Source organism: Hemicordylus capensis, chromosome 2 (genome assembly GCF_027244095.1).
Source record: "Hemicordylus capensis ecotype Gifberg chromosome 2, rHemCap1.1.pri, whole genome shotgun sequence".
NCBI lineage: Eukaryota > Metazoa > Chordata > Lepidosauria > Squamata > Cordylidae > Hemicordylus > Hemicordylus capensis.
The window spans coordinates 251,384,387-251,410,474 of NC_069658.1; the positions used below are offsets into that span (position 1 = coordinate 251,384,387).

The following is a 26,088-nucleotide window of genomic DNA, read 5'->3' on the forward strand; positions in this document are numbered from 1 at the left end:
ATGACGCGCGTCTCCCGCTCCCAAGAGGAAGTGAAACGGGAGGAGAAGGATCCCTGGGCTGGCTCCGCCCAGCCAGCCCTCAAAAAAGAAAGCCGCTTCTTTTGGTGATACTATTGAGCGTACTGGTGGATCATTGCTGCTGCTGAGACATTGTTTGCTGATAATTGCTGAAACTCAGGGACTTCTTGATCGAGAGAGAGTGAGTAATGTGCCTTCCTATGAGAAACTGCCTCATTACTACAAGTCCCAGAGTTCCTTAGTTCTTGCTGGCCTTTCTTGTGTACTTGCAGAAGTGAGCAGGACAGCCAACTGACTGCAGCAGAAAGACTGATCCCAGTGAGCCCTTGCTGCTGCTGCTAAATTTACAGTCCTCCCCAGATATGGTTAAATAAGCTAGCCTTGCTTTACATGATAAGCCTGTCAGAGATTTATGCCAGTGAGATTTCATGATAATTTTTAAAATAAAAATTCTGGACATCTTGGATTAGTGCTATGTTTCCTTAAACAATAGTACTGTGACTTCAGTTTAAAGCATATGCACCACAGTTTTCCTTTAGTGAAATAAATGTGTGTTTTAAAAACTATATTAAAAGTTCCTCTTCGCAAGACATAAAAGTGCCACATTGAGCTCATACGCCCAGAGAAAACTGACTAAAAATGCCATGTGCTGCCTCCTGGCTTAGGCGGCCTAGTCCTCGAAGTTCCTCCACCCCATGCTGCAGCTCCACAGCCCTCTGCACCTGTTTAGAATAACTGTTCTTTTTTACTTCAGATAATGGATGTTGGGGGGAGGGAAGGGATGCATCGCCTCAGAGATGCCAGCTCTCTCCCCTCAAAAAGAGTAGCTAGCTTTAGTTTTCATCATTGGTATGTGACTCTAGAGAAGACAGAATATGTATGTGTCTTCTTTTTTAGAGCAGGAACATAGGAAGCTGCCATATACTGAGTCAGACCATTGGTCCATCTAGCTCAGTATTGTCTACACAGACTGGCAGTGGCTTCTCCAAGGTTGCAGGCAGGAATCTCTCTCAGCCTTAGATGCCAGGGAGGGAGCTTGGAACCTAGATGCTTTTCCCAAAGTGGCTCCATCCCCTGAGGGGAATATCTTACAGTGCTCACACATGTAGTCTCCCATTCATATGCAACCAGGGCAGACCCTGCTTAGCTAAGGGGACAGGTCATGCTTGCTACCACAAGACCAGCTCTTCTCCCAACCTAACAGGCATTAGGTTGTTCAGGAGCCACATTATCTGGCTTTTGGACCTGCTGCTGCCTCCCTTCCCTTTCAGCCAACACTGCACATCTGATTGACTGGCTGAGTGGGAACCTGGCTGGGCCATGTTTAATTTCTTTCTGGGTGCTCAGGGTTGCTTTTACTTTCTCTCTCATTAATTCTTCTCCAATTTCTTCTCATACAAAGCAGCCTCTCTTGCTGCTTTCCTGTCCTGCAGCAACACTGTCCTGGACTACAGGGGCTTGATGATCTTACAAGGGATGTAAATATCCTGTTGATGTAGGTCTGTATACAAACTTCCATTCTGCGACTGGTTCTACCTCAGCAAGCCACCATTTGTGATTGGCTCAATTTCCACAAGCCATGTGCTGGTAGCTCCCAAAACCGAGCAGGTGTGAGCAGGAGAGGAGAGCTGGTCTTATGATAGCAAGCATGACCTGTCCCCTTAGCTAAGCAAGGTCCACCCTGGTTGCATATGAATGGGAGACTAGAGGTGTGAGCACTGTAAGATATTTCCTTCAGGGGATGGAGCCGCTCTGGGAAGAGCAGAAGGTTTCAAGTTCCCTCCCTGGCTTCTCCAAGATAGAGCTGAGAGAGATTCCTGCTTGCAACCTTGGAGAAGATGCTGCCAGTCTGTGTAGACAATACTGAACTAGATAGACCAATGGTCTGATTCAGTAAGTGGTAGCTTCCTATGTTACTATGACAAAGGAGCTTGCAGATGCCCTTATCATCCCTGGTTTAGAACAATCACTTCCAGGTCTTACTGGCTTTGGCCACTAGATGATGAGGGTGTGAAAGTGATTATGAAGGAGGATAAGATTGCAGAGAAGCTGAATGAGTTATTTGCATCTGTCTTAGCAGACACTGATCATATACCGGCTCCGGAACTGAGCTTCTCAGGCTTGGAGGCTGAAGAATTGGACCGATTTGAGTGTGACGAGAGAGGATGCTCTAAATTATCTTGAAAAACTAAAAATTAACAAATCGGCAGGGTCAGATGGCATCCACCCAAGAGTTCTGAAGGAACTCAAATGTGAAATATGTAACTTGTCCCTACAATCAGGCTCTGTACCACAGGATTAGAAAGTGGATATAAAAATCCCTTTTCAGATACAGGGATTCTTGTATTCTTTGCCTCACTCAGGGAGCTTAATCCTTGATTGCTTTTCTTATTATATCACTAATTCATAACAATTATCCTTGTAAATCACCAGAAGCATGAGTGTGAACAGCGAGCTTTATTCTAAGCCTTGTTTCTTACTGCACGAGCATCCCCTTACTCCATAATTGTCTAACAGGAAGGAAAGGAGGAAGATGGAAAGGGAATTTAGAATAAATAGGAAAAGGCAGATGGGAAGAGAGGGGGAAGGAAGGAAGGAAGGAAGGAAGGAAGGAAGGAAGGAAGGCTCTAATTAACCTTTTTGTTTAGGGTTATGAAGATTAAAAGGAATCATCTTTATTTTCTGTTTGTATGTTCTCTGTTTCTTTTTATGTATAAATGCTTCAAGGAAATGGGCCTGCCACCTTCTTAAACTCCATAGGTACAACTGCTCAAAACTTCACCATGTTTTGCACTACACAAAACAGTGTTCAGCTGCACATTAGAGTAAACTTTGTTGGACAGCAAACAACTGCTAATGAAGAGGACGTAAGAACCTTCAGGGGCAGGGGGTTCCACAGGCTAGGTGTGTTTAGTTGTAACTGATTAGAGAGTTTGTCTTGATGAAGCATGGTCATAAGAACAGCCCTGATGGATCAGGCCCAAGGCCCATCTAGTCCAGCATCCTGTTTCCTACTGTGGTCCACCAGATGCCTCTGGAAAAACCCCAGGCAAGAGATGAAGGCATGCCTTCTCTCCTGTTGTTGCTCCCCAGCATTCTGCTTCTGAGCCTGGAGGTAATCTAGCCATCCAGCTTAGTAGCTATTGATAGACTTTTCTTCTATGAATTTGTCTAAGCCCCCTTTAAAGCCCTCAAAGCTAGTGGCCCACCACCACAACAACCTGTGTCAGAGAATTATGTGTTGTGTGAAACAGAACTTACTTTTGTCAGTCCTGATTTTTCTGGCCTTCAGTTTCATGAGATGGTACCTGTTTCTAGTGTACAAGAATTCCTATCTGTTACTGATAGACTTAAAAATATACTATCATTTGTGACATCCTGAAACCTCCTTGCTAACCCATTTTCTCTATTACATTTGTCCGTGTGTATGTGAATATGGCTGAATGAACAGTGTGGACCCACATGGACAGTGTTTGGAAAAAGAAAGTAAGTTTGAAAAATGCTGACGGCCTTAATGAAGATGTTGGCCTCACCTGCAATAAATTAGTTGGGCTAAATATTTGTGTGTTTTGAGGTGCTCCAGACACTTTGGGATGTGCACCCCAAAATATTTGAATCTTCATGGAGTCAGAAACCAGGCAGATACTGAATATATTCCTGGGGTTCCATAGATGTGGTAAGGCACATAATTTCTGACCTTGTGGTACTGAGTTGTGATCCTGCTACCACACCATATTCTGAATGAATGCCATCACTTCAGGCAGGGCTGCTTCAGGATTTGTGAGCATCAGTGCTATCTCATTGGGAAACAGACCAACCTTTTGGGTGCAAATGAATCTTAGCATAAGGCAGGAGTACAAGTTTGTGCTGGACTTGCTGCCCAGAACATGGACTGATTCTCCAACATTTGCTTCAGAGTCAGAGTTCCCTCTCCACTCCTGTGATCTTTTGAAACAGCTTTTAGGGTGCCTCTCTCTTCCTAAGGTAGGCAACAGCTCCACGCACCATCCTTTTATTCTGTATCCAGCACTGAAATCCAGTCTTGCTTTTTTCAGCCCTTATAGGAAATCCAGATTCTCCAGTTACAAGCTGCTTTGGTGGGAGAGAGAGAGAAGAAAGCAAAACCCGGCCTGTTGGCATCCTGGTGTCTGCACCATGGCTGATCCAAGCTACAGGAAGAGGCTTAAGCCTGAAGTGACTTGCCCCATTTGCCTGGACTTTTTCACAAATCCAGTGACGCTTATATGTGGGCACAATTTCTGCCAGACCTGCCTTGTCAACTGCTGGAGGGAATCATCTGGAAACGGTGCCTGTCCTGAATGCAGAGCGAGAGTTCAGGAGAGGGACTTGAAGCAAAACTGGCAACTGACCAATGTGGCTGAGATAGCCAAAGAGCTCTGGGTGGAGGCAAAGCAGAGAGTAGCAAGATGGACAGTCTGCGAAAGGCACCAGGAGCCCCTGAAGCTCTTCTGCAAGGAGGATGAAGCCCCCATCTGTGTGGTGTGCAAGGAATCCAAGGAGCACCGAGCACACACTGTGGTTCCTGTGGAGGAGGCTGCCTTGGAGTACAAGGTGGGGACTTGATGATGATGTATGAACTGAGGAATAATTGGGATGAATGTTGAGGGGTGCTAGGGCAGTTTGATCGGGAAATTGACCTCAAGAGGAAAGTCCTTTTGAGGATGTTGGTGAGGGAAAGCTGTAGCCTCGGACCCCATGTCAAGGGCTTGATAGGTCTCTGAAAGCAGTTCTACAGGTGGTCCAGAATGCGGCAGCCAGGTTGGTCTCTGGGTTATCTCAGAGAGACCATATTACTCCCATATTGAAGGAGCTACACTGGCTGACAGTAAGTTTCTGGGGAAAATACAAGGTGTTGGTTATAACCTATAAGGCCCTAAACAGTTTGGGCCCTGGGTATTTAAGAGAACATCTTCTTCATTATGAACCCCACCGCCCATTGAAATAATCAGGAGATGTCCACCTGCATTTTCCACCAGCTCGTCTGGTGGCTACTCAGGAACGGGCCTTCTCCACTGCTGCCCCAAGGCTTTGGAATGCGCTCCCTAGTGAAATAAGAGTCTCCCCATCTCTGACGGCTTTTTAAAAATCTTTGAAGACGCATCTGTTCACCCAAGCGTTAATATTGTTTTGATGGTTTTGATGCTGTTTTAAAAAATTGTTTTGAAAATTTTAAATTGTTGTTGTGTTAAACTTTTTGTTTTTGTTTTAACTAATGTTTTACTTTCTGTTTTTATTTTGTTGTAAACCGCCCAGAGATGTAAGTTTTGGGCGGTATAAAAATGTCAAATAAAAAAATTAAATTAAATTTGCAATGCATTTTGCAGCCTTGCTTTGCAAAACACTGCAGATTAGAAGCACACAGGAAATGGGAATCTGTCCCTCCCAACACAGTTCGAGCACGGTCCAAAAATGGCCAAAAAAGAATCACTGACCCAGAATCCACTGCCAGCCACAGTGTCCACAATGCAATAACATTGACACAAGTTCTCTCTCACACACAACTATGACTCCATTGCAACAGCCAGGGGCACTCTTAGGTCTGGACTTTGAGGCTCAGGTCCGGTCCTCGACCACGGGTGGCCTCTGAATGTCCCCCCCCACCCAGGGTCCTCCATGCCCGTCCGCCCTGCATGACAGCAACTGAAATGGCGGTGGGCCGGCCTCCATGTGCCTGTGTTGGCCTGGCCTGGCAGCAATGTGTGTGCTGCTCGGCGTGTGTGTGTGTCTCCAGTAGTGCTTGGAGGGTAGTAATTCACTATCCTCCACTACTACTTCATTTCCACTAGTAGTGTGTGGAGAGGAGGCCAAAAGGCAAGACCAGCTGTGTGCGAGGCACACCCCAGCCCCCATTTCTCTTCCGGGAGCAGTCAGCAGCTGCCTGCCTCGCATGGCGTGGCGTGCTATCACGTGATCTGCAGCAGTGCTGGCACCGCTAACACGAGGGAAGTAGCAGCAGCAACGCCAGCAATGTGGAGAGCCTGAGGGAGCCTGCAGGCTGCTGCAGGCAGCACAGCAGCTGTGTTGGGTGGCTCAGCAACACAGCACGAGGTGGCAAGGCGAGGCTCACTTGTCAGCTGCAGCAGCAGCAAGAGATTTCAGGTACATCTCTCCCTTTCCCCACTCACTAAGTGAACATTTAATGGACAACTGGGATGTGCACGGAACTGGCATGGGGAAATTCAAAGGCGGGGGGATGACTTTAAGGGTGCGGGAGGGTGCGCTTTCCCCTCCCGCTGCTTTCCCCTCCCGCTGCTTTCCACACGCCGACACTCCATTATAAACCGGTCTGGTAGGGTGGCAGCATACCTCCCTGCCGCCCCATCCACTCGTCCAACCACAAGTACCCAACATGCACGCAAGTGAGTGCGACGTGTGGGAACACATGCCTGACGTGCACATGCATGCTGGGTACTTCCGGTCCAATGAGGGGACGGGGCGGCAGGGAGGTATGCTGCTGCACTGCCAGACCGGTTTACAGTGGAGCGCTGACAGGGGGAAAGCAGCTCCCATAATCCAACAACATCTGGCAACCTTGCCAGGCTGGAGGCAATCAAATCAAAGTTCTTGAGAAGTGTGCTCCAACTACCCCGGGGTGTCCCCAGTGCATTTCTATGATTGGAAGTAGGCTGGATTCGGGTGGAGGCAAGTGTTTGGCTGGTAATATTTGAATATTGGCTGAAGCTGATTTTTCAGCCAGTAGGACTAGCACCCTTAGTGTTGAGTGATACATATAAGTTTAGGTGGAGATATTATGTGGAGAAGGGGTTGAATTACTATGGCTTCTCCAGCGATGCTTTGGTTGTCTTGGGCTATGGGAGAGCAAGAGCATGTCTGTGCCAATGCATTATGGATATCGAGAAACAGATGGAAAGAAGCCAGATAGGGGCTGACACCTATTTAGGTAATCAAACATCACTGTCTGACCCAGCAAGATACCTTAATAAAATATTAGTACCTAGTTTCCGGAGGGCTCTGACGCTGGCCCGGTGTAATGCCTTAGAAACGGCTGTCCGGGAGGGGAGATACTGCAAGATCCCGTATGGAGCGTGTCTGCCCTTGTGATTCTGGGGAAGTGGAGTCAACGGCCCATGTTATCTTGAACTGTCAGTTTTATCAAACTTTGTGGGAGAGATATAGAAGTCCTTCTTAACAGCATACCCAGTTGTTCTGAACAGTTCTGTCTAGAATTACTTTTGACAGACCGTTGGGATGTAGTATCTTACAACGTGGCGAAGTATTGTTTCCTGGCTAAGACGACTAGGATAAGAAATGTTGAGAAGCAAGATATGGGGTTGGATTGAATTAAATTTTAGATTATTACAATGCATGGAGCCCTCTGTTTTGTGTAATGGATGAACTTGGGTGTTATGGTTCTGTTTTATGTTTCAACAGTTTATTATTTATTTGACCAAGTTCGTTTTTATGTAAAGCTCGCTTTTATGTAAAGCTTTTGTACTTTGTGTTTTGCTGGTCGAATGACCGTAACAATAAAGATTTGATTTGACAACATCTGGGGACCCAAGGTTGAAAACCCATGCTCTCAATCACCACCTTCCATTTCCCATTACTGTGGCAAAGGAAATGTATTTTGTGAAAGCTGCAGTGATGCTAGACTAGTGGCAGGAGGGTTCATGCACAAGTTGGTATCTGTAGTTTAGAGTTCTGTATTTTCTATGTACATTTAGTTGGGATGAATAGTTTCTAAAAATGATTTGTGACAGTTTGTATCTGTTAGAACTAATTCTGCTTAGTCAAGGATAAGGTGCCCATAATTGCTTAGTTATCATCATGGACGAAGTGCGTGTAATGGTTAGAGTGCTGGACTAGGACCGGGGAGACCAGCGTTCAAATCCCCATTCAGCCAAATACTTTCTGAGTGACTCTAGGCCAGTCACTTCTCTCTCATCCTAACCTACTTCACAGGGTTGTTGTGAAAGAGAAACTTAAGTATGTAGTACACCGCTCTGGGCTCCTTGGAGAAAGAGCGGGATATAAATGTAATAATAATAATAATAATCTGTGTTTGTCACTGCTGTTTAGAACAATGGTGAATACCTGTCTTTTCTGCAAATGCATGAGAATCCTATTCCTCCTCTGAGAATTTGCTTGGTATTGTTTATTTTGCAGGTGCTTTCATTATGTCTAAGCATGTTCATCTTAAGTGGGGCTTCAAAAGGGAAATTGGCCAGATCTCGTAAGAAGGAGGTTCAAGAGCAGAAGAAAGCTCTTGGCCAATGGCTGTCCGCTCCTGCCAGATCTGTAGAAGCTACTTCTACATCAGCAGAAGTGAAGGACCGCCAGTGAAGGAAAAGACTGCCCCGTTCAAAACGACTACCTCCATACCGGAAGTTGTGGCAGAGAAGCATCAGGAGAAGACCTGTGCAAAGCTACTGCCTCCAAACTAGAGATGTGCACGGAACCGGTTTGGCACTCCTTTTCTGGAGCGCCAAACCAGTCTGAAATGCCAGCGTTGGAGCTGGTTCAGATATGGGGGGTGGTTGCCTTAAGGCACGGGGAGGGTGCCCTTACCCCCCCCCCCCACAGCATTTCCCCCGCCTGTGCTGCTGCCAAAATTGATGTTGCAGGGCGGCCGAGTAACTTCTTGCCAGGCCGGTCCACGTAATACCGGAAGTGGCCGGTGTGCGTGATGTGCGCATGCGCACCAGTCACTTCTGGTATTACGTTGACCAGGGTGGCAAGAAGGTACTTGGCTGCTCCATGTCAGTGGTTTTGGCAGCAGCGCAGGTGGGAAAAACGCGGTGGGGGAGGTAAGGGCACCCTCCCCGCACCTTAAAGCAACCACCTCCCACCTCCCAGGAGTGCATGGAACCAATTCCGTGCACATCCCTACTCCATACCAGTGGATGAGACAGGCAGTGAAGCAGCAGGAGAAGACCTGTTCAAAGATACTGCTTATATGCCTGGAGTTGAGACAGCCAGTGAAGCCTAAGACCAACTAGTAGGCCTGTAGATCAAAGATTCAGGACCATATTTCAAATTAACGCATGCTCCTGCCACTTGGCCTACTAAAATCAGTGACAGACTAGGTGTGTTCTGGTGGGAAAAGGTCCTCATCAGGATTTAGAAAGAGATTATTCTTTTTGCAAAGATGACCGTGGTAGACGATTCAAAGCAAGCTGGTTTTACAAAATCCTTCCGAATGTTGAAAAGATAAACAGAAGCTGGTTGATATTCAGTGAAATAAAGAGGGCACTGTTTTGTTTTGCTTGCAGCTTATTCATGGACAAATCCAAAACTCTTAACTACTTTCTTGGATCCCAGCAAGAGTCTTTACCTCATGGAAGCATTTGAGTGAGGCCGTTCCACTTCATTAACATTTTTCCTTGCACAGGTCATGCATGTGGAAATGAAAAGAGTTATCCAACAGGCTGGAAAAAGATGCAATTGATTATCATCTGCAAGCCTAGCTGAAAAGCGAAATAAATAAATGGTGCACAATGCTGAAAAGATTGCTGCATATTATTCTGTACTTGTGTGAAAGAAACCTTCCCCTACATGGAAAAGTGAGCACATTTGATGACCTTCACAATGGTAACTTCTTAGGATTAGTGGAGCTTCTAAGTGAATTTGGTTCTGTTCTGCAGCAACATGTTACTTCTGTAAGGGAGTCCTCTACCAGGGCAATCTCGTACTTTTCAAGCAACATTCAAAATGGATTCATAGCAATTTTAGCAGAGAAAATAAAAAGCACAATACTTCAAAAAAGTAAATACTTTTCATTTATGATTGATTACACTCCTGATATTTCTCACATGGAGCAAACCAGCAAAATAATTAGGTATGTGAAACTGATAGATGAAATTTGGACTATTGAGGAGTCATTCTTAGGCTTTTATGAGTGCACGGACAAAAAAGGAGAAAGCATGTCATGGAATTTAGAAGCTGAACTAGAACAGGAGGGCCTGATATGGGAAGACTGTTGAGGTCAGTGCTATGACAATGGATCAAACATGGCGGGAATTCAAAGGAGTTCAAGCAAGAATTTTGGCCAAGTATAAATCAGCACATTATGTACCTTGCTTTGCACATAGTTTATACCTGGTTGGAGTTCATGCAGCATCACTGATTCCATAGTTCATCGTATTTTTTGGCATTGTTCTCTGGATCAACATATCCTTATCATGAAAGAGCATCTCCATCTTTCAGTGAAGCAAGATAGCTCAAGATGGTCAGCAAAAATTGTAGCTGTCAGAGCTGTTTTCACCCAGTTCCCGGAAATATGCAATGTACTGACTGCAATAATTGAAGACACTTGAATTGATGGTGAGTCAAAGGCCAAGGCAACATCACTAAGGAAACAGATGTCAAAAAACTCATTTATTGTTCTCTCTCCTCTGTGGTGCCAGATTTTGAAAGAAATAGACAAAGTGAATGTAAGACTGCAGTCCAAATAAATCACTTTTACAACTGCATGTAGTCTTATTCAAATGTTAATTGACACTGTGCAAACAATGAGGTGTGCAACAAAATGTGAAGAGTTACTGACAGGTGCAAAAGAAAAAGCCAGAAGAGTTGAAGGTGCAACTGAAAGCTTTGAAAAAACAAGGGAACGAAAGTTTTATTGGTGAAGGGTCACATGATGAAGCACAGAGTGTATCTGAAGAGGATAAGTTCTGTGTTGACATCTTCTACAGACTGTTGGATAATATTGTCAGTGAACTAGAATGTCATTTCAGTGCTGGGCAGAACATTGAGAAGAAATTATCTGTGCTAACAATGGCAACTTTAGAGAAAATGAGTGAGGCAAAAAGTGTGAAACACTTTCCCAAAAAGACCTCTCTGCAGACATTCTGTCTGATGAGCTTCTTGCCTTCAAGCATTTCATAAAAACGAATCCACCTGGAGGCAACAACAGACCCAGTGAGTCTCCTGAACATAATTACCGAACATAATTTGAAAGCAACTTACTATAATATTGACACTACTTTGTGCATTTTCAGTACTCTGCATGTATCACTGTCTTCCTGTGAGCAAAGTTTTAGTAAACTGAAGCTAATAAAGAATTATCTAAGATCAACTATGACAGAAGAGAGATTAAGCAGTCTGGCCATCTTGTCAATTGAAAGCAAGCTAGCAAGAAAAATCAATTTTGATGAGGTTATTGAAGAATTTGCTGCCAGAAGAGTTTCTGTTTGAAGTAAGTAGCTATGGCTTGGCTTGTTTAATGCACACTTCTCCTCACAGTGCTTGCTGAGTACCAATTCCTTTCCCCTAATTTTCTGTGTTGCAGGTTTTCCCCATTTCCTGTGTGACAGACAGAGCCACATGTTGTTGTTGATTGTTGACAGTTCTCAAAATGGTTGCTAGAAATTGTTGTTAATGTTCCCTGTTGCTTTTGGATTCATTGGCATGATGCAAGCAGCAATTTGGCCTAATGGAAGGAAACCATCAGCAGGTGAGCATACTGCGTGCATGTGAGCTCTTGCAGTGTACCAATAAATGTGTGTTTCATTTTCTGTGTTGCAGCTTTTCAGATAGCTGACAAGGCCACATCTAATTGTTGGTGACAGTTATCAGTTATCTAGGGATGTGTGGACTAGTTCGGTCCAGAGGTTCGGGGGTTCGGGATCGAACCAAACCCCACCCTGGTTCCGTCTGGACCGGAACCGAACCTCCAGACAAGTCCGCAAATTTTCTTCAACTTTTAAATTTTTTTAAAAAAAATAAATTAAAAATATCTCTAGCCCCTTTGGGGGGCTTCCTGTAAGCTGTGGGGGGGAGGTGGTCTGCAAAGGTTCCCCTTCCCCCGCCAGTCTCTTAAATCACCACCGCGGCCGAGGAAAATGCTTCATTTTGGCCTTTTGGGGCCTCTGTAAGTCTGTGTGGTGGCCATTTTGGCCACCACTGCACATGCATAAATGGCTTCTGTGAGGCCTGGCATGACCCAGGGCCTTACAGAGGTGATTTGCGCATGTATGGTGGTGGCTGCCGTATGCACTTACAGAGGCCCGAATGGACCAAAATGAAGCATTTCCCCGGGCTGTGGCAGTGATTTAAGAGGCCGGCAGGGGGAGGGGGAACCTTTGCAGACCCCTCCACAGTCTACAGGAAGCCCCCCAAAGGGGCTAGAGGTATTTTTATTGTTAAATTAAAAAATAATAATTCACGAACCCCCCTGGACCGGACTGCGGGGGTTCGACGGGGGCTGGACCGAACTTGGCCGGTCAGGTTTGAGTCCAGTCCAGACTCGAAGCAAACTGAGCCAGCCGGTTCCATGCACACCCCTACAGTTATCTAGACATTATTGTTAGATTCCAGCCATGTTGCATTTGAATTCATTGGCAAGGTGCAAATAGTTTTTTTTAATTACAGGGAATTAATAACTTGTATTTTCTATTCTCGATCTTACTGGAAAGCTGCAAGTGCCTGACAGAGCAGAACAGCTGGATCAACCCTAGTGGATCAACCCAGCAGATGCAGAAGATATGAGTTTCAAGTTGGAGAGTGTTTCCCCCTTCATTCAAAATCTTTTTGGATCAGTTAAAAATTGGACTCCTTGGAGACAGAGTGGGGAGTGGGGAAAGAAACATGTGGGATGGGAATATTTTAAGTTGCATGTTGAAATGTTTGTGCTAATGCATATTTGCATAAATATACCTGTTTATATTCTTACATTCTTGTGAGTTCAGTTGCTGTTTGTGCCCTCAAAGATCCACGTGTTTAAAAATAATGCGTGTGTCACACTGTGTGTGTATGTGTGGGATGATGATGGTTAACTTGCAGTGGAGGTGGGGCTCCAGAGACCTTTAGGTGATGATGCTTAACTTATAGAGGGGACCTCCAAAGGCCTTTAGGTCCAGGCTCCAAAATCACCTAGGTGCACCTCTGGCAACAACTGCCTCTGCAGGACCCTTAGCAGCAAGTATAGTCATAAGCTCAAATGATGCATCTCCCACCTTTGGGTTACCTCCTCCTTCCTTCCTCTGCCGACTAATGGGGGCCCAGTTGCCCATGTCAACACTTGATTTGTATGATAAGAAGCCAGCCAAGAAGCAAGGAGATTGCAAGTCAATTGGAAGCCAGTGCCACAAAAACAATCAGCAAGGGGAAAAGAGGCCTCCAAAATGGCTCTCGAAACGTCAAAACCCTGTGACTAGAAATTGGGTGGTTTTGCTCTGAGCTCAAAACAGGCCCTTTATTTGAAGGGAGTTCTGTTTCAAGCTTGAAACACTCAAAGCAGCCTGTCAAGTCAAAACATTTTGGAATCGAAACATTCTCCACATTCCTAGTGGAATGTGAGTAGAAGCTAATGCATCACTCAGTTTGTCTGTATCTATTTCTCTCTTAATGACAAGTTGGATTTGTAGAAATACTACATAACTAAAAGAAATCTGAATATTTTATTTCTTCCTTTTTGTCTGTTATGATTTAATGTGTGATGTGTTTTTATTGTATGTTTTAATCCTGTGTTGTGAGCCACCCAGAGGGGAAAAAATGTTATGGGGCGACTAACAAAGTTGTTGTTTGTTATTTTTTTTTTGTCTTATTGGGAAAAAACTGAGCTAGAACTTTTGCTTTTCCCCCTTTAGGTTCAGATCAGCACAAGCCTGAAGATTCTGAGGCTGGAAAGCTTAAAGATTCTGGCAAATAAAGCAAAGACAAAAAAGGAAAGCGAAGACCTCCTTGTAAGTGTAACTATTACTAGCAAGTGGAAAAGTACAAGAACCATTATCTGCAGAAATGGAATAATTTATTTATTTTATTTATTTGTTTCATGTTTATACCACCCATCCAAAGGTTCTGGGTGGTACGCAACAAATTTAAAAAGACATAAAACTAACACCATCTAAAACATGCTACTTAAAACAATATAAAACCAATTCAAAACCATTTAAAACAAATTAAAATACCACAAAACAATTGAAAAACCTTGGAAGGCCAGGCCAAACAAGTTTTCACAGACCTCTTAAAGGCCAACAGCGAGCCTAAATTGCAGATATCTGCCAGGAGTGCATTCCATAGGCGAGGAGCAGCTACAGAGAAGGCCCAGTTCCGAGTTGCCACCAGACGTACCGGTGGTAACTGGAGACGGACCTCTCCAGATCACCTCAATGTGCGATGGGGATCATACAGAAGAAGGCTCTCTCTAAGGTAGCTTGGGCCCAAGCTGTTCAGGGCTTTAAAAGTAACCATCAGCACTTTGTATTCTGCCCTGAAACAAATGGAATATAGCATTTATTTCCGTATTTCTCTCCCACTTTTTCCTGTAATTACTAATGTGAGTTACAAAAATTATGACGTTCCATTGAACCAGACTTGCATTAAACACCATGGAATTTCAGTCTCAAACATTGTTACTAGACTATAGCATTGTGTTCAATAGAGCTCTCACAGTAGCCCGTGTGTGTGTGTGTGTGTGTGAAAGTAAAGGGGTTTGGTTTGGTTTTTGTTTTACAGAGGGGAGAAGCTGCTCTATTCCAATTATAACATTTTGTAGCTTCCAATTGTTCTCAGCAACAAAGTTTGATTCCTTAACATCTTTTCCTTCTAAGACTAGAATCATCTGCACGCAGTCCTATTAAACCAATGAAATGTACTTCTAAATAAACATTTACAGGCTCAGACTGTAGAACACACTGAGCATTTTCTTATGTCTTATGTAAGACAACCTTTGCCTTTATAATGCTTCTGCATGATCCCCATCACACATTAAGGTAATCGAAAGAGGTCAGTCTCTGGAACAGGCCTTCTCTGTAGCCAGGGGCTATGGAATGCACTCCCTTTAGATGTTTGTGGTTTAACATCTTTACCAGCCATTAAAAGAGCCCTTAAGACACATTTTTAGCCAGGCTTTTAGTAATCTTTGAATGTTTTAAATGGTTTTAACAGCTTGTCTTATTTTGTGTTTTGTTTTTTGTGAATCACCTAGAGCCTTTGGAGTTGGGCAGTATCTATCTATATATTTAATTCTCCTAGGCATACCTGTCGCTAATCCCATGTGTGGCAGAGAGTTTGGGATAGCAACAGGATGGCCTGGAGGGGAAAAAATGGTGGTGGTGGCAGCAGCCAGGCAGTTGGCTGGTGGGGAAACAAAATGCCAGCGAGCAGCGGCGCAGCTGGTGGGTGAGGGGAAGAGGGTGGGCAGGCGAGGGCGGCTGGCTGGGAAGAAAACGGTGGCCATGGTGGCAGGCGGATGGGCAAAGAAGTGGGGGAAGGGCAGTGGAGGCTGGCCTGGTGGGGAAACGCCAGTGGAGGCAGGCAGGGAAGAAAGGTGGCAGCGGCAAATAGTTAATAGTTAAAACTGAGGATTTTTGGAAGTGGTGGGGAGGAGAAGCGGCGGTGGGCGGGGAGGAGAAGCCTAGCCGCCAAGGGAGAACGAACTAGGGCTGAAGTGGGGGAGTCAGGGAGAACTAGGGACACACATGCTCTGCGCCAGGTCAGCTAGTAGAAATTAAATACATAAATACAACCTTTTTAATTTTACCCTGAATTTCAAATGCTTACTCTGTTCTTTAACACTGTATTTTCAAACAAGTCTGAGGAACAACTAAGAAGTTAGTTTTAGACAGAGAGCTTCTGAGTCACACAGAATGCTTTATCAAGCTAGGGTGGAGTAGGCAGCCTTGGTTGCCTACTCCTGCAACAGATGCTAAGCAAAACGAAAGAGGGGAAGGAGAAAGGTTCATGTGGGAGGTGAGTGCCCCAACAGTTTGCAGCTGCTCCGCACAACTTCGGCACTGCTGCAGATGTTGGATCACAACTCCCATAATCCCTGACTGTTGGCCAATGGCTGGGAATGATGGGAGTTGTAGTCTAACAACAGCTGAAAGGCTGAATTTGTGCAGCCCTGGTCTACAGTTTATTTCGCTGCTTTTATCCAGGCAGCCCTATGTGTGTGTTGAAACCATCAAACTCCTTTCAGAGTCTGATGCAAGTCTGCAACACAAAAACAACCCAAACTTCACCTTTAGCGTTTGCAAACTGCGGGCTATTAGTATTCCTACAAGATTCCCTATTCCATACTCTGGCCTTCGGATTACCATCTGCTGTAATGATGAATTTATAATCAGTATTATGTTGACTTCTTTCCAGTCCTCTGGTGTATATAGTTTGACTTTAAGGATAAGCTGCAACTTTTGCCTGCTTCTCCTCCCATCCCCGTCACTAATTCACAGCTCTCTTGTGAGAGCTGCCATGCATGGGATTAGCGACGGGTACACCTAGGAGAAATAAATATGTAGATTTGTTGCTCTTTCTATGTGCTTGTTGCAGGAGAAAACAAGAGCAGAGAAAGAGAGCACAGTAGCAAAGTTCAAAGAACTGCAACAGTTTCTGGAGGACCAAGAGAAACTCTTGCTGGCCCAGATGGAAGAGGTGGAGAAGGAGATTGAGAGAAGAAGAGAGGAGCAGATGGCCAAACTCTCCGAGGAACACTCCGCTCTTGAAAGTCGTATCCAGGAGATAGAGAAGGCGTGTCAGCAGCCAGCCCATGAGCTGCTGCTGGTAAGACTGTCGTCAAAATAAGCCAGCCTCTAGTGCTATTAGGCTGGTTGCACATATGTCTGTACGCTTCTACACGGGGTTGTGTGTGTCTACTTGCATTCACTTTAAAGTGAACTTAGGTACAGGCTGCTCAAATGCATGGTACTGATAGGAAGTATACTGCCGAACCTGTGTTCAAAATAAGGTGTGAATAACTTTACTTGTGTACAGATCTGTACCTTGTGTACACTGTACACATACGTACACAGTGGCCAGCCATATACATTTTCAACATACTGTCTGAATAAGGCTTGTGTTACTGTTGTAGTAAACAGAGTGGCTGGAGTTTTGAGAAGGTCTTATGATAAGTTTAAGTCCACTATTATTGCAGTTGCATAACCTGATTAGAATAAGGCCATGCCTCACTTTCCAATCTGGATATCCTAAGGCCAGGATTCCTAGTGCTGGTGCTAGTACCACTAGAGGTACTTGAAAGGGTTCCCACAGGGCTCTTGGAACCCTTCTGCCTCCAAATGCTGTAGCTGTTCTATTTGTTCCCTGTCTGAGGATTGGTGGCTTGAAGCTGATGCGTCCTCAGCCATGCGTCTGCTCAGAAGGGGCGAGAGGAGGGTGAAGATCCTCCTCCTTGGCTCCTGATTGGCTGGCTATTTGCTGAAGGCAGCGTACCCCTTCCTTCAGCTTAACTGACAGGTTTCCACAAATGTGCCGTGAGTGCATTGAAATCAATAGAATTAATTTCAAATAGAATTTCAGTAAGACTGCTTATGGGTAACTTAGTGTGGCTATGAGCCAGCCAGTCTGTAGTGGCTGTCTCCCTAACACTTAAATTTGTGTTTGTATGTACAGGAAATCCTTGGTCTTTGTGGGGGTTCAGTTCTCAGCAGATACCAAAACCGCGAATACCGAGGCATTGGGGCGATGTAAATCTGGGGGTTAGGTTCCTAAGGGGGAAAAGCGGGGGAAGCTCCTGAGCCATGTGGAGGGCCAAGCAACAAGGGCAGCCGATAGCTGCCTGAATGGTCGGGGAAGCTCCCTAGCCGTTCCCCCTTTCTTCCCCCTTTCTTCCCCCTCCCTCGTAAAAGCCTGCACCATCCTTCCCCACCCCTCTCCTCAAGCCAAGTCTACCCCCATCCTTTCCCCCCTCTCGCCCTTATCTTTCTCCCTCTCGTAATAGCCTGCCCCGAAGCTGGGAATACTGTGTCGTTTTTAAGTCCAAGTCCTCGTTGTGTCATTTTAAAGTCCATGTGAGGCTGCATTAGGAGAGCTGCATTAAGCAGGCAACCAAATGCTGCTTTGAGAGGGGATGTTAGTTAGGAAAACATGCAGCATAATCTGGCTTAGCCTGTCCCAGCCAGCTGAACGCGATGGGGGAAGGGTAACAAAATATAGAATATTTTAGTCTGCATAATACATTACTAAAGGCTGTTGTCAGTTGTTTGGTATGATGATTTGTAAACTGCCCAGAGACACAAGTTTGGGGCGGTATAGAAATTAGATAGATAGATAGATAAGGGATACAAAAAATCAGAATGATTAATAGACAAAAACATTTCTATACTGCCCCAAACTTGCGTCTCTGGGCAGTTATCATCATCATCATCATCATCATCATCATCATCATCATCATCATCATAAAATAGAGCATCTTTTCAATTTAAAAAATAACAATTATACCCTCCCCAAACATTTCAGATGAGATCATATTATTTTTTATATCAGAGACGGATGGGGGCGGGCTATCAGCCCTTGGTTGCTGATCCTACAGCTAAAAGCTGTCCTTTTAGTTTCTATTTGGATGTCTCCTTGAGGTATTTAATAAATAACACCTTAGAGTGTGGGACACATGCTTTTGTGAGCTATTTTAGCTGGGAATCCCATGCACGTACTCCAGCATGGCAAAAATGCAGGACAAAGATCCAATGAATACATTCTTAAGCATTTATAGTTTCTAGTTCAGAATAATTCTTCTATGCTTCCTCTTGCTTTCATCCCTCCTTCCCTGTCTATACCCTTTTCTTATTGTTTTGATGAGTTTTAAATTGTGACTTTGTGATTGTCTTTTAAAATATATTATTGTACAGTGCTTAATAAATTGAGGTGCTTTATAAATGTAAACGTGATAATGATGGTGATGATGTCTCACATTTGCTCCATAGTAGGGCCGCCATAGTAGGTGTGGGGGAGATAATTTTTTTTAAAATGAATTCTTCCTTCTGTATATGTTACCTTAAGTGGCGCAGCGGGGAACTGCCTGACTAACAAGCAGAAGGTTGCCAGTTCGAATCCCTGCTGGTACTATATTGGGCAGCAGCGATATAGGAAGATGCTGAAAGGCATCATCTCATACTGCATGGGAGGAGGCAATGGTAAACCCTTCCTGTATTCTACCCAAGAAAACCACAGGGCTCTGTGGGTGCCAGGAGTTGAAATCGACTTGACGGCACACTTTACCTTCACCTTACCTTCTGTATGTAAGAGAGAGTGATGTGCGCACACTGCCTTGAGACTGCTGCCCAGAACAAAACTCTTTCCACTCACTCATGATAAAAATTAGAGGGAACACTGGTCTAGATATAAGCCAGTGACTGGAGTGTCTCATGCACTGTTCCCTCTTAAGGTGCGCGCACACGCTCACAAGTTTTTGGATGTCTGCTCCGTTCAGTTTGGGTCCTGCTCAGGTTGAATCAGGAGGGCCCATTCTGAATGCACATGCACTACACACTGCTGTGATACTGCCACCCAGAACAAAACTCATTCTGCACAGAGATGAAAAAAATTAGAGGGACCACTGGTCTCATGTTACATTTAAATTTGTGTGTGTGTGTCTGTCCAAAATGCACACACTCTTTTTTTGTTCAGGCTTTTAATTAGGAAGCTGAAGGACCTACAGTGGTTACTATCCATTCTGATTGCTGCGGTCCGTTTTGTTTTAATATATATTTTTTAATTCATTTGTGTTTGATGCTTATAATATTTTGTACACTGCCCTGGCCTGGACCCATTTGATGAAAGGCAGTATAAGAATAAATAGCCAGATAAATTTAGTAGTTGAAATGCTTAATTTTTAAACATGCTCATCACACTGTGGCACTGAGTTCCTTATTTCTCTCTTTTGCCTCTAGGATATCGGGAGCACCTTGCAGAGGTAAGTGGATCCCACTCATTTCCCTTCATCCTTCACAAGACAGAGAAGGACTTTGATCAGAGCTGCATTACTTTGGCCCCCTTGCAAACCATGGCATAGCCTGGACTGAAGGGTACAAATGTTCCTGGGCTGAAGTGGGGGGGTCTAGGGTGCCCCTTGTGCCCCACTCCCACCTCCACCTCCCACCCTGAGTGATGTAATATGTTCCCACACTTAAAGACAAAGAATCCAGACAATGGCTGTTTCCATGCTAGTCTCTACAGTGCTTTTGTGGGATTGTTTTTCCATAGTCTATTAAAAGCATAATTAAAATGCTTGTTCTACCTGACAGTTGTAACAAATTGCGGGTAGTGGAGAATTTTCCTTTTCTCCCAGATTCAGCCAGCAACCAAGTGAATGATTAACTGACTGGCCAGATTTAACTAGTTCTGAAGCACGAGGGAGGCTTTAGTGCTGAGTCATCCCTTTCCTGTGTTCTGAGAGAGTCCTGAGACTCAGACTAGCTGGTTTAAAAATCTTTAACTTTCCAAACCCAGAAAAGTTAAGAAAAGATTCTGGTAAACCCAAAAGTCCTGGTAGTTTAAAACGCTGCCACCAAGTCACCGCTTAGAAAGTCATTCCCAATGGAGTGTGGGTGACTAGCAATCCCCATTTCACTTTGCTTCCCCTTGCTAGTTCGGCAAGAATAAAGCCTTTCCATCCCGTGCTATTTCCTTTCCCCGCATTCCTTTCTTTTGCTCCAGTCAGAATGTCTGAAATCCTTGAATTATAGACTAACATGGTTTCTTTCGACTAGGTGTAAGAAGGAGCCCTTTCAGGACCCAGTGGCATTTCCCCTTGAACTGAAGTGGAGGATTGTGGACATTTGCGATATAAATCTCTTTCTGCAGGGTATCATGAATGAATTTAAAGGTAATGAAGAATGGCTGCAAGGACTTTATACTGAAACATGCATTGGCCCTGATGTTTGTGGAAGGCTCTGGGTCAATGAACTTCACTGTTTTTTAAATGGGGGGGGGCACTTTGGTTTTAAAAAAAAAGTTCAGTGCAAGAGCTATTTCCTGTTGCACTGACCTCCATGCAATGCTCTACTGTTCTCGGAGGAGGGCTTCTAAAAGAAACAGAGCCTAGTTGAGGCCCAGCACCATCTCGGCAGGTGGGCATGGGATGCTGGGAAGTGTCGTCCTTCCCAGCAATCTTTCTATAGAACTCTATGGGGAAAGTGAGGCACACATGCCTTCCAAGATGGTGCGGAGGCTTGAGAGGGCTCAGTTGATTTGTTATAAGTGGGATGGTGTGATGCTTACTGTCTGGTCCTTTTCCTTTCTCAGGCACACTTCTATCTGGAGTCCGGCTGCAGAAAGGTACATACCAGCGACTGGTAGAAGACAACACTCGCGGGAGGGAGGGGGGCTTGTTATAATGCTGTCTATTTCTGCTCCATCGGAGCTCCACGGGGCAGGTTCTCCCCGAGGCAAGGGGAGGCGATGGCCTCGGGAAATGAGTGTGCCATGGGGAGGTGACAAGACAGAGGTGCTGCTGGACATCAAGGATGCTAAGCAGAGGGTGGGGTTTCCTCTGTGTTGGGTGGGTTTGCTCTCCCTCTGGAAACTCAGCTTGACAGTTTGGGGCTGCTCCTTGATCTGGCACTCTGCTTGGCATCCTTGATATTGAGGATATTGAGGAGGGAGACCTGGTGAGGGTTGCATTTGCCCATTTCTAATTGGGGTGCCTGCTGCACTTTGAAAGGACAGACCTGGCCATGGTGACACATCCTTCTCCAAACTGGACTACTGTACTGTGCCTGGGCTGCCCTTCGAGAGTTTTGGAGAACGTCTAATGCTACAGCCAAGCTGCTGAGTGGGGCTGGCCCAGAGGAAAACATAACACCTCTGTTGCTCCTGCTGCATTGGCTGCAGCCACATTTCCACTCTCAATTCAAGGTCTGGTTATTAATTGTGACGAAACGGGGGTTACTCTATGCTTTCCAGGGATGTGTTTTCTGTAGAGAGATTGCTCTGATCCCAAATCTAGGAGCAACGCCGCTCCTTCGAGGTAGGCTGCCACCAGTTGAAGACTGCTCTAAAGCCACTGACCAGGCTTAGACGCGGCTTCAACAACCTAGAACTGTCTGGCTTGGGACTTGCAGGCACTGTACAGCCAGAGTCCACACAACTAAATTCTAGACAGCAATATATTATTCAGAAACAGCACAAAAGTAGCAAATGACCTTATGAGACACATAGGGAAGAGTTTTTGCACGTAACCCTCCAGAACCCTGTTCGATCAGCCTGAAGCCACTTCGAAGTATATACACTTTATTAAGAAACAAGGGTTGCACACAGAATAAGGGACTGGTATAAAATAGGGGAACTGGAAGTATAGAGTACAAAAGGCATTAACTAACTAGCTAGCACTGAGCTTTACCTTAGACTAGCAGTAAACTGGTCCTTGACTGAGGGAGCATCAATCCCTACAGCCCCTCCGTTTCTGGAGACAACAAGCAGCTAGTGGCAAGGTGCCTATTTGCTGGCAACTCAAGACTGTACTGGGGACAAAATGGAGGGTTTCTTGTCCACTGTTTTATATTGATACAAAAGGCGGAAGGCTTTCCCACTCTTCCAGAGATAGACAGCTCTGGGATCCAAGGGAAAGAATCATTGTATCTCTGATGTAACGCTGGCCAGGGTAGGTCCCTCCTCCTTAATTGGGCTGAATTAGCATGTCTAAGCTGAATCCAGTTTGAACTAGTTACCTGCTGTGAAAAAGGCTTAGGCCTGTAGCTTGATGGCCCTGTCCTCTCAAAAGTGAGAAACTGTTGAGCTAAGATGGGGATCTGTGTTTCGTCACACCTTCCCAACCCCAGAGGGTTTGGACCCAAAGCACCTTCCCCACCACACACACCTTTTGATATTAATCTTCCCGTGCTTTATGGACCTCCGAGTATAAATATGTTAAATTGCGTTTTCAGCCAGGGGTATTTGAAACCCTGGGAAGCTTGCATAGGAAGTACATGCCATACTCAGGACCCTCCCACCTCCCCGACTCACTTGCATCCTACACTGTTGGCTCCTCCTCTAGGAGGGGAGGGGGAAGAATGTCAGGCAGCCTCCCTCCCTCCCTCCTCCCTGTGACTGGCTGGCCAAGCGCTCAGGCTCAGCCCACCCCACCCCTTGCTGAGCTGACTGACAAGCTTAGCAGTGAGGGGAATGCTGGCTGATGCTCAGCTTGTTGCCAAGCCTGTCAGTCAGGCTGAGGGAGGGGTGGGCTGATCCGAAGCACCTAGCCAACTACACGTGGGGAAAGGAGGAGGGAGAGCAAGGTATGCTGGGGAATGCTGTGAAGCCCTGGCCTTGAGGCTCTAGTGTGGGGATTCTCAACGTTGGGTCCCCAGATGTTATTGGACTTCAACTCCCATAATCTCCAGGCCCAGTGGGCTTTGGCTGAGGATTATGGGAGTTGAAGTCCAAGAACATCTGGGGGCCCACCATTGAGGATCCTTGCTCTAGTGGACCAGAGCTCAGGGCTACAGGATTTTCTAGGGCAGATTCACTTAGCTTCTATTTTATTTCCTACCAACTCTGGCAAGATTTATTTGGGGGGTGAGGTTCACAGTTCTTGGCTGCTTACATGGGGTACTTGAGCTGTAGGAGACAGAAGGGGCATACCTGTTTAAAAAGGCTGAAAACCCCTCTGTTAAATCACAAGTGAATAATAGGTGTCTAGGGGCAGGATGCTAATCATTCTCTCAGCTGATCTCATCATTTTCTTCCCTCTCCCAAACAGCCAACGTCACTCTGGATCCAGACACAGCTCATCCCCAACTCATCCTGGCTGAGGATCTTAAAAGCGTGAGATGGGGAGTCGAAGATCAAGACCTGCCCAAGAATCCTGAGAGATTCAGCAAATACTGTTGTGTGCTGGGATGTGAGGGATTCACAGCAGGCAGACACTGCTGGGAAGTTGCTGTGGGAAATAAAGGTTGGTGGGCTGTGGGGGTTGCTAGAAAATCTGTGGAAAGAAAGGGTGATATTGACTGGAGTCCAGAGGGAGGCATTTGGTCTATGGAGATGTGGGAAGGTGGGTACTGGGCTTCCAGTTCCTTACATGATCTTCTTCTGTCCATGACAAGTGGGCAGCTAAAGAAGGTTCGAGTGACTTTGAACTATGCTGGGGGGCAGGTGGCCTTTTTTGATGCTGACACAGCAGCTCTGATCCACACATTCTCAGGGGTCTCGATCTCTGGAGAGACCCTCCTCCCTTTCTTTTTTGTGTATGCAAATGCCCCTCTGACACTGCATCCCTGAAGCAGTAAAAAAGTGGAGAGAGATGGAGATACATTCCACACACACATAAACGTGCACAGCTTCCAGCCCAAGAATTGGCTGGGTGTGTGGGGGGGATGCTTATTTCTTCTTGGAGTTAGACTGAATTTGCACAGTACTAATTAGCCAGAATCAATCATGAAGGAACAGCCTCCTCTTCTTCTGCAGGGCTTTGCACAGACCTGATTGGCTGGCCTTTGTGTCAGTAAGGAAGCCACTCCCTGCTCCTACCACTGAGCCAGTTGCAAAATACAAAAATGAGGGTGCATTAATGATTTAATAAAGTTCTGGACAACCTTGTGATCAGGTAGTCATGACAGGCGATGGGGTGGGGGTCAGACAGCAATCCTGCCTTGATTCACTGCTGTGTCTGTCTTTCTGTCTTCAGCCTTCCCTTTGGCTCTAGCCAACTATAGCCACAAGCCTTGCTTGGTTAATTCTTTGGACCTCCAGTAGGGTAAATTAAAGACGGCAATTTGTTCCTCATGAGCAGCTCTGCAAAGGCCTCTAAAGATCAGAGTCACCAGAATTAACCCACTTAAATGGAGTCTGCTTCCACTCTTCCTTTTCCAGCATTCCCTCTGGCTTTTTTTTTTTTTTTTAAGAGGCAGAAACACATTGACACAATGCTGGATTTATTTTGCGCAAGGTCACAGTTCTACATGAGTCTCACCCTGATCATCCGTGGAATCTCCATGACCCTTGGCTCTAATTTGTATCCTCTTCTCCCCACCCCACCCCGCCCTCTAGATGTGAACATTCATACACATACCTAAAGCCCTCCTTCATGGTTACTTCTCAGGAAGGCTGACATGACATTCTAGGCAAAGTTGCGCTATTCAAAGAGGATACTTTGCTGGTCATTTGGCAATCTGCCTTCTAGATGAAGATCCTCCTGCATCAGTTTCACTGACCAAAGAGAATATTGCTCTGGGGGGGTGGGGTGGGGGAGCTGGACCCAGCCAATTCAGGGGATGTTATGCCAGGCAGTGTGACTCTCATTTATAGAGTTGTTCTATAAAATAATCTCCAGTTTGTAATTAAGCAGATCCAGCTGTTGGTTTGTTAATAAATAAAATTTTTGTTTAATCTTTTTATAACATGTGCTGTTATTTTGTGGATTTCACCGGACTTGTAGGTGAATCAAGAGATTAAATTTCATATGAGACCATTCAACAGCACTTGAGTTGTATCAGGTTTCAGTGGGTCAGTTTGAACAGTCGCCCACTGGCAAATGCAGTAAGGTTGGGGACATGCTGAGAATGCACCTGCTTGACATCATCGGAGAACATCCTGAAACACTCTTGGGGTGTCCCTTTGTTGTTGTTGCTATTGTTATTGTTGTTATTATTTCTTGTTTACACAGTCAGACAGGTGTTATTGACTGGTTTGTTTTATCCAGACATCGAGTCTTTCCCAAGGACCTGGGATGGCTGAATTTTATTGTCAGTTGTTATAGATATTGTCACAGAATTATTATTATTATTATTATACATTTATATCCCGCTCTTCCTCCAAGGAGCCCAGAGCGGTGTACTACATACTTGAGTTTCTCTTTCACAACAACCCTGTGAAGTAGGTTAGGCTGAGAGAGAAATGACTGGCCCAGAGTCACCCAGCTAGTCTCATGGCTGAATGGGGATTTGAACTCGGGTCTCCTTGGTCCTAGTCCAGCACTCTAACCACTACACCACGCTGGCTCTGAGGGAGGCATTTATCTTTACTGCCCAGAATAGTGTACTCCAAAACCCTGTTTAAGGAATACTGTGAGAGTGACTTAGAACTTCCTCCAGTGATGAAGAAGTTCCAGTGATGAACTTCTTCCAGTGATGGGCACATTCTCAGCACACACACACGCACCCATTCATCATGTGTGCTGGCAGGTGATCGCCTAAACTGGCCCACGGAAGAATACAGCGTTTAAGGAGCTCTGTGGTTTTAATATTACAATAATTGTGCTGAATAGTTGTGTCCTTTTTCACAAATGGGTAAGAACATAACATAAGAACAGCCCTGCTGGACACAGTGGCCCACCAGATGCCACTGGAAGCCTACAGGCACGAGTTGAGGGCATGCCTTCCCTCCTGCTGTTACTCCCCTGCAACTGGTACTCAG

General features: G+C 45.3%; 1 protein-coding gene across 2 annotated transcripts; it reads left to right on the forward strand.

Moving 5' to 3' along the window:
- The first annotated feature begins 43 nt into the window (after positions 1-43).
- Positions 44-24,917, forward strand: LOC128343098 (zinc finger protein RFP-like). Of its 2 annotated transcripts, XM_053291614.1 has the most exons (9): positions 44-199; positions 3,470-3,504; positions 4,074-4,590; positions 13,590-13,685; positions 16,273-16,503; positions 19,626-19,648; positions 20,445-20,560; positions 20,980-21,012; positions 23,435-24,917. In XM_053291614.1, the coding sequence occupies exons 3-9, from the start codon at positions 4,174-4,176 to the stop codon at positions 23,953-23,955; spliced, it is 1,437 nt and encodes a 478-aa protein (XP_053147589.1). In that variant the 5' UTR covers positions 44-199; positions 3,470-3,504; positions 4,074-4,173; the 3' UTR covers positions 23,956-24,917. The 2 variants fall into 2 exon arrangements, with proteins under 2 accessions (XP_053147589.1, XP_053147588.1); XM_053291613.1 differs by lacking the exon at positions 3,470-3,504.
- The last annotated feature ends 1,171 nt before the right edge of the window (positions 24,918-26,088 follow it).